Genomic DNA, 12,233 nt, shown 5'->3' with positions numbered 1-12,233 from the left:
TTCTGACATGCTAATGTGAATTAGTGTTCAGTGCAGTGTGATTGGGCTATTGACCTCATTTCAGTGTGGTGCCATCTTTGTGATTCTGCTGGCTAGCATATGTGAAAGCCTAATTAGCATGTTTTGACCATTCACACGATTATTTTTTTATTAATTCTGACCTATTTCACCATGTAGCAGGATTGTTTTTTTCAATAGTTTGTGCTGCATATTCTGGAATCTGATCTTGCCGTTTAAAATTAAACTACTTGTTGCATCTTCACTATAAAGAGGCTTATTATCTGCTTGATGCTGGACTTAGGCCAAACCGATATATTGGATGATATTGCTTTGTACCTGATTTGCCCTTAAAGAAAGGCAACCTTGGTATTACTCCATTGTCTTCCATGGCAATTTTTAATGGTCTATGTTTCACATACAGCACTGTTTCAGCTCAAGATCAGTTTTTCACTGGGACCTAGTTTAAATATATGAGAACATCTCATCTACAGTATATATAGTCGCAATACGATATGATCACAATATGAACATCACGATACGATAATTATCACGATATTGTGGGGAGGATGGCGGTATTATAAAAGGTCGCGATATTGTAAAAAAAAAAGAGCCCATACCAAAAAAATCACAATATTGTGCTTTTGTAAATAACAGCAATGCACATAAACATACAATCTCTAAAAAAAACACTTAATATTGAGGCCCTTACTGGCACGCACAGATTGAGTTCCTCCACATATTGACTTGATTCACAAGCATATTACATTCCCCTTCATCTGACGATTGCCGTGGATTTTAAACATAGACAAAACATGTTGTATGAAAATTAAACTGCATTAAAAAACTAGCCACCATAAGGTGCTAGAACTGCACAAATGGAAATCAACAACATTCTTAACAGACGTGCTGCTATTAATATCGTGACATGACGACGATGATATTGTGGCAATTTTAGTATCGCGATATCACGATATTGCCGTTTTCGTTACATCCCTAATATATAGTACAAGGAGTCAATACAAGTGCTTGAATAAGGTTAATCAGAGTACATTTGTGTCTTGATATACGAGTGACCCAACTACAAGCTTTTCAAGATATGTGCCATGGCCAATCTTTGTAATTAGATTTTTTTTTTTTGTGCAACCTTAAATCATGAGTGCTGCATGGTGACTGTCACTCAACTTAGCCCACATCACAACAAAGCAGCAATTTGACAGTTAGTTGAAGAACACGGTCAAACTAAACATCAAACTAAGAGAGAATATTTTGTGTATTTTAAAACAACCAGATAGCTTCCTCCACTACCATAAATCTAACATAATAGAAAATGCCATAGATATGTGCTAATAGCGTCAATGATAATTATTTTAGCAACAGCTATTTCTAGCAACAAATCAACAGATGCTGAGTAACAATACTCATTTCATGTTTATCTGAAGAGGGACAGATGCCCTCCAATGCACTGCATCACACCATTAATGCTAATTTCCAATGCCCGTCCCTCGAATGTCTTTTTAGACACACACACACACACACACACACACACACACACACACACACACACAAACATTTAAAACACAATCACATTAGAAGACACTTTTTTTTCATAGACACACAGACATATATTCTTTATCCTCTGTGAAGAACAACTAATATTCCTACATAGAAGTCTCTATTTACTGCATATCCATATATCTGCATTATACTGCCTTCAGGTGGCCAGGGCATGCACATCAGAAGGACACAATGAAGAAAAAAGTGCACTCTAAAAACTGTTGGGTCAAAAATAACCCAACTATGGGTCAAAAATGGACCGATCAATTTGACCCAACTTTGAGTAAAGAAATGGGTCTTTTAGTGTAAAACAGCTCATAAATATTGGTCAGATCCTTTACTCGGGTCAAAATATTGGGTCATATTGTATAAAACAACCCAATTTCTTTTGTCAAATTGACCCATAAAGTGAATCAGTCCATTTTTGATCCAAAATTGGGTTACTTTTGACCCAACAGTTTTTGGAGTGTGTGAAAAAAATGTGTTCTTATTAATTTTCTAGCTACTGTATGTGCAATGGTATGGTTTGATAGTTTTCCCATTAAACTACGCTGCAGTTGCATGCGACTTGCATACAATGAATAAAAACAACAACAACAAAACTGTAGTTTGAATCAGTGTGTGACAAGTGGATACGAAAGCATACTGCAATACTTTATCCAGTGTGTATTTTAACAGAAGTCTGTCCCCTTTAAGAAACTTACTCTAAAATAATTATAAAATAAAGAGTGACAAAATCACAGTACAGCACATCAGTTGTCAAATACAGCTATTTCTTAGCTCTTTAAAGCCAGTCTTGTTTGTTTCCCCATTTTTCCTATGACATAATGTCATACTATCTTTTTTTCTTTTAATGTAAAATATGCAGTAATTGATGATATGACCATGTGAATGTCCCTAAATTAAAAACTATCCCTTCTATTTGAGCTAGCTTAATCAAATCCAATTTCAGCTGAAGCATGGAATTTATGAGAGTGAAACACATTTTATCTTGCTTGATTTCATAATTTTTTCATGCTTTGTTGGCAGCTCCGAGCTCTGCTCCCAAAGACTTGACAGTGATCAGTCGGGAGGGAAGGCCCCGAGCCATTTTAATCAGCTGGCAACCACCGATGGAGGCAAATGGGCGGATCACAGGTGAGTGTTCAAGATAACATTACAAATAGTTATTATGTCTACTAGGAGAGGTTATTGTGAATTTTGATTAGACCACGGAATGTTTTGATACGACATACTCATACAGTATCAACACTCTTAGAGAGTACAACTGTTCAGTTGAATCTTTGTGTATAATGTGTATTTACATACATGCCCATACACATTTCCTATGGACAATCTTGTCTGTTTTAACAAGCTCTGCTGTAATATCTCTTGAATTAATCAATCACAGTCTCCAGAAATTGCAGCACTGCCGCAAAATCTTAGCGATCATTAGTATGACTTAAAACTTAAACAAGATAGGTAGATTAAATTGTTTTTCAATTACTAATCTTTTTTATGCATTATGTCTCAAATTGTATATGTTTAAAAAATAGCTCTCACTGAAAATGTTGATTTTGATTTTTAAATTATATGTTATATTTGCTGTATAGATTTTACTCCTAGATACAATAGTGTGTGGACTGTGAAGCATATGCTATGCTGTACATTTGATGAACAGATGGTCATTTTTATTCATCCGTTGCAGGTTACATCCTGTACTATACCCTGGACAAAAACATGCCAATAGATGACTGGGTAATGGAAACGATCAGTGGCGACCGGCTGACTCATCAGGTTGTTGATCTAAACCTTGACACAGTGTATTACTTCCGGATCCAAGCTAAGAACGCCAAAGGAGTTGGTCCGCTGTCTGAACCTGTCCACTTTAGGACAGCCAAAGGTATGTCAGAATAGAAGCTACAGGGGTCCAGATACAGGAGAATAAAGCATATTGTTTGCCATTACACTATAAAATATCTTGCATGTGTGCAAGTACAAACCGTTATTGATGAATGTGCGCCTTTGTTTTTATTTTATCATTTAGAATTGAATTGAATAGAATTGGATTCATTCAGACAGCATTACGATCGTTAAAACAATTAAACAAAACACCAGCAAACATACTGTCTGCAAATCTACATATACATACAGTATTGCAGTACCTTTATAATGCTGTTGTAACAGTTTAGGGCTTAATTTAAGAGAGAGAAAAAATATTTTCCTTTTCTGCAAAAATTATTATTTTTAAAAGACCATAGAACCCGTGTATCTAATGAACAATCCTTATTAGGTCAACACAGAACAACAAATACAGTTTGTTTGTGACGTTTTAAATCCTGGAACGTCAGTAACTGTGATTTTAGGAACAGGTCATCGGTGCGTTTTTTTGTATAATTGTTGTATTTTTTAAATTTAATTTAATTTTGTATAATGCATAACGGTTGCCCTTATTAAGTATTACCCCACTCCTCCACAAATATAGTCTACGGTAATACAAGAGTGCATACATAGATTTATGTCTTAGAATCCCCACACTACATGCCACTATGGATGTGACATAATTAACAGAGCCTAGTCAATAATAATTCTTGAAAAAATATTTTTGTATACCTTTCCAGGCTTATAATATCTATTGTCGAGATTATGCAATTTTCAACAACAAAAAAAGAATATTTCTAATTTTGTTAACAGGATATTTTGATCTGTTGTGTCAAAACAAAGCTTACTTTAAATCTATAAAAATACCTACTACAGACTTATTTCCCTTATTTCTTCTTTCTCATTATCATTATTTTGTTAAAACACTCTTTGTTTATCTTTCAGTGGAACATCCAGACAAGATGGCCAATGATCAAGGTAGGTAGATTTGGAAAATGACTACAGGAGATTACAGGAGGATTACAACAAGGGAGATAGTAAAGAAAACACTAAGAGGACACAAAGAGTAGAGATGCTAAAAAGATGAATCATTTAAGAAAAGGAAAGCAACAAAAAATAGAAAACACAGAAATTCTCAGTAGGAACCTGCATAGGGAAATGTTTTTTTCTTTTTCTTAAAACAAGGGAGAATAAAAGGGAGGAGATGGAGACCTTTTTGTCATTATTAATGTCGGCATATGGGAGACAATGGAAGAGAGCTAAAATTAGCTCAGACTTAATAAACGCCCTGCTCTCGGATTCACTTCACTAAAACGAAAAGCAAAATGGTTTATGCTGATAATGAGGGAGCTTTTTCTGTGTTTCAACACTAAACTTCAAGATTCCCACAGGAGTAACTTAAACATAACAGTCAAGTTTGTACGTTTTCAAGTATCATGTTATGTGAAATTACTATTTTGTACAAATTATGAAACATTTGATTAATTACTGAACTATACATCAGGCTTTGTTTACCTGATGTATAGTTCCCATTTTCACAGTTCCCCACTGTCAACTGTTGACTCCTGTTGATAATTTAAATAAATGTAGGCCGAGATGCAGCTGCTTTGATCGATTTGCCCAAAGTTCATGGATTCTATTAACTTTGCCATCTCTTAAGGCCATGAAACTTTTTGAATGTCCTCAACTTATACAGAATTGATTTATATAGACAATACATGCCTTCTTTATATGGACTGCAAAAATGTAGCCTACTGATCTACAAGGCTGTGTTTTTATTGTGGTGTTTACATGAGTTGAAGCTAGAAATTCAATTTGCAATCCAATTTATATGCTATAAAACACAGCATCCTATCCAGCCCATATGCCAATATCTCTTGGAACACAGATATTCACTTGTATGGCTGGTTTCCTTCTCATCCCAGGGGAGAAATAGATTAGAAGAGCAAAGTTCACACGGCAAAGAACTGCCGTACAGGCGCACTATGCAAAATGCTTTGATGATTTCAATAGGACATTTTTGGTGCTGCGGTTATTGCTTGTTGCCTATATGACCTTATTCAAGTTCCAGTGAAATTATTTTATATAACACACCATTTAGCCACACCGTTGATACGTGTCCAAAACAAACTAACATGACACTTAATCTAACCATGAATCAATACATAAACTGCTCATGTTGTATGTATCACTAAAATTGCTGTTAATGTTTGTTGAAAATCAACATGAATATCTTACTTTGACCATTACATAATTTAAAAAAAATTATGACAGCTTCTTAACCTTCTGCTCATTGGCTTTTAAAGAAATGTTTAGGTTGTTGTAAAGTATAAGCCTAAACACCACGTTACCTTTATTAATTTATTTATTCTTTTCAGTGAATGTTGGGCTCCTGAATTATTTATACCAAGTGAATTGATGGGTCACAGGAGAGTATGAAGTACAGGGAGTACACTGGAATACAAAATTGACTTAATCTTTATTCAATCATTAGATCTAATACTATAAAATGCCCGCACATGTAATATAAAATAATAACCTCTAATATTTGACAAAATGTCCCTTAATGAGTATGTAGGCAATATTTATTTTTTCAGCCAGGTCATTCCTGAAGCTGCTTTAGCCATTTCAGACCAGTTGTGATGTGTCTTTTGGCTCCTTGTTATGTTGGAACCTCCATTTTGTAAAAAATAAAAATAAAAATAAAATTTTACTATTTAGTATTTACTATATATTTTCCTTTTTTTTTTTTTTCTTTCTTTTCTGGGAGATCTCAGTATTGATCATTTGACATGTCATCATCATTGTTCTCCTTTTTTTTTTTTTGTATGTGTGTTTGTGCGCGTGTGTATGCGTGCGTGTGTGTGTGCGTGCGTGCGTGCGTGCGTGCGTGAGAAAGAAAAAAAAATAAGAATTCCCATACCGTTCACCTAAACCGAACACTTCAAAATCCAGCCAGAGTCGTGGGGCCGCCAGGAGACCCGAAGAGGGACCAAAGAAAAGAAAGAAAAGCGAAGCCCAGCACCGACCAGACACCACCCACCGGGCCACTAACCTTCACCAACCCCAGAGACATCTAAACTCCAACAAATCAGGGAAACCTCAAGGGCCCAAAGGAGAAACTGAGGAAAGGTAGAAAGGACAGACGAAGCAGAGTGAGATCCACAGACACCAGCCTCCACCGAATCAATGACCTGAGGGAGAAACAAATTGTGTCTGAGTCTCGATAAATGCTGGTGTGGTGGATCTAGCATGCATGAAAATCTCCACCAAAGAGGGGAGCCGTCGACCCCCGCCAGGACAGAGCAAGCGCAACACCTCAGGGCCCCCCAGGCCGCGGCCGCGCCAAAGGACGACCCCCGGGCCCCGCAAGGGCCACCGGCCGGAGAGCAAACCCCGGAGCAGGAGCGCCCCCCACCCCAACGCGGCCCGCGCCCCCAACCCAACGCAGCAGGACGGGGCACTGCAGGCCCACCAGGCACCCCACCGGCCCACAACCCCCGCTCCCCCCACGCCCCCACCCCCCACCGACCACCCCCGCCACCCACCCCAACCAAGCCCCAACCGCCCCCAGGTCCCCAAATCCCCAGACACCCTCCTCACCCCAGCACCCCCCACCCCGGCAACCCCACCACCACCCCCCCACCAACCAAGCCGCCGCCCCCACCAACCGACAGCCCCCCAGCCCCCGACCCCAGACCCCGGGGACACACCGCACCCAGGCATCTGCGCCGAAGAGGGGGCCGGGCAGCGGAGCGGAGAGGGTACCCGCGCCCACCCCACCACGCGGAGGGACGGAACACCAGGGGCAGAAGGGGAGATGGGGGCACCGGAGGACGGGCGGCATCCCCGAACCCCAGGCCCAGCGGGAAGAGGCCCCGGTCGTCACCCCAACGATCTAAGTGAAAAACTAACCCTGTATTATATATTTTATTTACTATATATTTTCCTATTGTTTGGAATGGATGATTTGCAATACAGCGGTTGTTGAAAAATTCTCCCCAGCTTGTATAAATGAAAAGACTGAAATTAATCTTTGGAAATGTTTGAGTCTGTATGCATAATATGGCCCCTGAAAGTGGAAAATTTAACACATTAAATAAGACATTAAAAATGCCAATAATAAGTTTAAATGTCTGACCACACCTCTCAACCAATGAACAAAAAAATCGTTTGAAGTAATATAAGTCAGCATTTGTGGTCTGGTTTGATCACAACAGACATTCAATTCATTTGAAATTCTTCTGTTTTGTTTTGGGTCTTCCAGGTCGAGGAGGAGACCACGCCTACTGGCCATCTGATAGCAACCTAATTGACCGGAGCAGCATAAATGGTAAAACATATACACAAGGAACTGGACTATGTGAACAAAAATATTTCTACAGTGTAATGCTATTAAGTAACACTCAGATCTGATTTAGCAATAACACTTAGATCTGATTTCATGTGTGTGTTTGCGTGTGTATCTAAATTTACAACAGGTGCAGTATATAATTGGTTGTTTACAATCTATTTGCATCATTTCCTATTTGTTGTAGTAGCCTAGTGATATAAAATTTCAGTGTATGTACTGTAAACATTTACATTTTAACTTCTTATAAATTAGTGTCGTCATTACAAATGTTCATGGAGAAAATGACCCACCGAACCAATAGTGCATCAATATAATGATAATAGGCTAGCAAGATTATATGACATTTTATGTCTGATCATATATTTGCTTTGTAAACTGTGATTTAAAATAGTCATTTCCCATTTTCTCAAGACTGTACCAATGTGTAATTTTTTGGTAATGCTGATAAGCTAATATTTTTACTGATAACATAAAATCATAACTTTGTTTTCCTTCAAACTGACAATATAGGCTCAATTTAGTTATGCTTAAGCTTAACAATAACTAGGTAAGGATTGGAAGAAAGTATCATGCACTTTAACATAATCTTACTTGAAATTCGATGAAGGTCAGAAGTCAATGTCTGTAGCTTGTATTATTTTAATAGTATCACTGCAGGGTTTTTGAGAATCATGTGATTTTCGTGTGTGTGTTCTTTTTTGTGTGTGTTCTTTTTTGTGTGTGCACATGCGTGTGCTTGTCTGGAGACAAATGTTTTGTCGGCATTGGTGGTGGTGCTGCTACTGCCAGAGGCGATCATAAATCCACCTGGCCCTCCTACGCCTGGAGGAAGCCAGGTCACTGAGGGCAAAGGGTCATTCCTCAGGTTGACCATATTTCATCTTTAAAACGTCTTTGTCTTCATATTGCTCAAATTCCTCTCACTGAGAAACTACCAGCTGAGAGATTCATCTCTGACCGTGTCAACAATGTGACTGTCGCTGTGATCTGACCTGTTGTGTTCTAATATGGGCTTGTTGGAAGACCCCTCAGCAGCAGTTTTCTACTGAAGGACAGCATGACCCAAACTGTGTTTACTTTCTCCCAATTTTTATTCATAGTATGTGTGGGAGCTCTTTACTGTCTAGACCATTAACTAATACATTTTAGAATACATCACCTTGAGCTAGAAGAATAAATCTGTTCATGAACATTTTAATTAAATGCATGATGATCTTAAGCCTGAAGAGTGATTACCCTTATATTTCGCCCTAAGAACACTTACAGAAACTTAAAATGAGTAATGTACCTATTAAATTACTTAATAAGTTTGATAATTTTGCATCATAAGAGTTACATTTATATTATTACAGTACTATATATATATATATATATATATATATTTTATTTTTTTTTCTGATGTGGAGTTTTGCTGTCCTCCCTGTGGATTTTCGGTGCATGCGTCACACAATCAAAAAACATGTCTAAACTGGTTAATTGAAGACTCTATATCAGGGCTGTCCAAACTACAGCTTGGGGGCCATTTCTGGCCTTTTTGGCCTGCCATTCATTTTTCAGTAGCTAGGTAGATACTAAAAATTACATTTGACATGGCCCGCTAGGATAATTTAAAAAGAAAGGGTGGAAGTGGGCAGAATGAAAATGGAAGATGTCACAAAAATACACTTGCGATTGAACGTGTAAACTTATGAGCAGGGATTTTCCTGCGTTCAGAATTTGTGGCAGCCGCCTCCAGCTAATTTGTGTGCAGCCTCCCGGCTGAGTGACTGATATTGCGCAACATAGTGCTGCAGCTGTGTAAATTGAGCTCGGCAGCAACGTATTTTAACTGCAGTTGTAGTTCTAGGCACTATAACAACACCAGTATGCTGGAAAGACCTGCATCAAATACAGAAAAAGAAACAAGCACAAGCAACTCTTGCACACACCCATTTCCTGGTTTCAAGCAAGCGAGGCAGAGCACACCATGCAGCCGTCGCCAAAATCATAAACATACAATAAACACAATCGTTTTTTAACATCGCTGAATTATATTTACAATTTAATATGTACTAGTGGATAAATTTTTACATTTTTAATAATTGATTGATTTGTGTTCAATAAATTCAAAGCGGCTTTTGCGTCCTTTTTTTCTATGTGTTCTATGTAAAAAGTTTGGACAGTTGGACCTCTGCTCTAAATTATCCCAAAGTCTGAATGGACTTTTCTCTGTTTGAGAATCACTGGTGGCCAGTCCAGGCCTCTCACCCATAGTCAGCTAAGATAGACACCAGCATTTTTTTTAATTTTTCTATTTCATTGCTTTGTTTGCAAAACCAACTTTCATAGGCAAAACATTCATTGTAAAACCCTGTCAGTTTGAATGGTGCCATAAAATTGGTGCTCTTAAGTTATAAAAAAAAAAAAAAAGAGCCCATAAGCGGTAAAAAAATAAATGGATGTGTTAAAACTGGTAAATCCACATCAATGTTAGGAAAAAGGGATTATATATGTATTTATTATTTATTTAAATTTTTAATGTCTTCAGGTATTGCCCTAATTACAGTAATTGAACATTTTAGCTGCTTAAATTGACAGGTGTAAATAGTGACCTATTGGTTTGGACATTTTGCTTTACCGTGATTAGCTGCTATATATACCTAGACTACATTTTATTGCTTTAAGTGTGGAATGAAATGAACGGTAGAAACACTTTCAGACCATGATGAAAACGTGTCTTCAGGACATGAGCGTTGTATCACTCTCCCATTCGCTTCAGTTGTGAGATGTGATGGATTGTGGTTTTCATAGAGAGAGACAAGAGACTTTAGACGGAGGATACAGTGAAAGAGGTAGAACTGCCTTTTTCTCTATGTCACAGTCATTTCTCTCTTTTCTCAGTACCTTCTCATGTGTCTCTTCCACCCATGCGCCACATTTTTTTGTTCATTATTTCATCTTTTCATTGCAGTTTCAGTTTTTGACCCTGTTCGTGCTTTGTTGCTACTGACACACTCTTAATCTCACTCTCTAATAACATCCTTGCATGCTTTTAGTTTTCATTTCTCTCCAACAGGGTTTTGTTCTCTTTTCTCTTTCTCTTGCTCAAAGGGCAAGCAAATTAATGACTGTGCATATTATAGATTACTATCACCTCATTAACATCTCGATTTGTGTCTCTTGTCTTTCACACACTACCTAATTAGACAGTGTTTGTGATGTATTGTTGGATGAAAATGTAATATTTTGTAAAACACTTTATTTACGCTATTTAGTCGTTTTAGTGCCTATCTGAATATAGGTTGTTGGCAGTATGGTGATGCTTTGGAGTGTTGTGATGCTCACAGACTAAACAGTAAGCAGTGTGAAAATCTTCAGGTTGATCAGAAAACATTCCCATCACAAGACAACTACTCTAAATTCAGTATTTATAAAATGTATAAAACTATTTGCTTTTGTAATGGTGACAGTAGCAATATTTGCAACATGAATTGTTAATGGTGTTGTATTTTTATCATTCAATCTCTACTTCCTCTTTTTCAGAGTCTCCCATTGGTCAAATGCATCCACCGCACGGCAGTGCTACCCCGCAAAATAATAGTAACCTTTTGGTCATCATCGTGGTTTCTGTGGGCGCCATCACTGTGGTCGTAGTCGTTATTGTGGCCCTCATGTGTACTCGACGTTCCTCCGCCCAACAGCGCAAGTAAGACATTGATTTAATCTTTGAAACGTTAGCAAGCATCTGTGAATGTAAAACAGCCTTAATTGTTTTGTATACTGTAGCTGTTTTCCCCTTTTTCTTCTACAAACTCAAATGAATGCTTTCATCCACCAAAATAATTTTAGTTTAAACCTTCAAAGTTCGTATGAATGTTTATATATATATATATATATATATATATATATATATATATATATATATATATATATATATATATATATATATAGTCGTATCAAATGTTATCAAATCATACAAATTTTTGTAGACTAAAATATTAGTCTACAATTTAGTCAGTCAGTCGGTAACATTTCTTTAATGGAATTAATAATATTTTAATTGGTAAAGAGAAAATACATCTCTGACCTATAACCATCCTTCCGCAATATCTGTTCTACTCAACAAAACTGACCTGGGCCCATTTAATTTAAGATGGATGGAAATGGAGCTGACAGACAATACTCCTGTTAACATGGAGGTATTTGCCTTAAGGCACCATATAATGTATAACAGAACCATGTTAAATTAAATTTTCTGCATCATTCAAGTAATAGCCGTACAGCTTCCGGGGTCAACTGGCTGAACATATAGTAACTTATTACGATATAAAACCAATGACTCAAATACAAAGGCAGACCAACATTTGTTGGAAAAACAAAGAAACAATAATTTACTATGTGTAATATATTTTTCAAGAACATATTTCACATGCCCTCATGCAACTTGTCGTCTAGAAACAATGTTTAACAACATGAAAAATTGGCA

General features: G+C 37.3%; 1 protein-coding gene across 3 annotated transcripts in view; it reads left to right on the top strand.

Moving 5' to 3' along the window:
* The window catches only part of dcc (DCC netrin 1 receptor), a 360,471-nt gene that overhangs the window by 286,406 nt on the left and 61,832 nt on the right, over window positions 1-12,233 (top strand). For all 3 annotated transcript variants that reach the window (XR_013296680.1, XM_077586110.1, XM_077586111.1), the window contains exons 19-23: window positions 2,584-2,691; window positions 3,242-3,436; window positions 4,360-4,392; window positions 7,682-7,747; window positions 11,291-11,453. Coding sequence is in view for 2 of the 3 variants with exons in the window: in XM_077586110.1 (XP_077442236.1) it covers window positions 2,584-2,691; window positions 3,242-3,436; window positions 4,360-4,392; window positions 7,682-7,747; window positions 11,291-11,453 (565 nt within the window). In the remaining variant the exon portion in view is untranslated. The remainder of the gene's footprint in view (window positions 1-2,583; window positions 2,692-3,241; window positions 3,437-4,359; window positions 4,393-7,681; window positions 7,748-11,290; window positions 11,454-12,233) is intronic.

The sequence above is a fragment of the Vanacampus margaritifer genome, chromosome 14 (genome assembly GCF_051991255.1).
Source record: "Vanacampus margaritifer isolate UIUO_Vmar chromosome 14, RoL_Vmar_1.0, whole genome shotgun sequence".
Classification (NCBI taxonomy): Eukaryota; Metazoa; Chordata; class Actinopteri; order Syngnathiformes; family Syngnathidae; genus Vanacampus; species Vanacampus margaritifer.
Note: the sequence above shows the minus strand (reverse complement) of the source record. Positions and strands in the feature narration are given on the sequence as shown.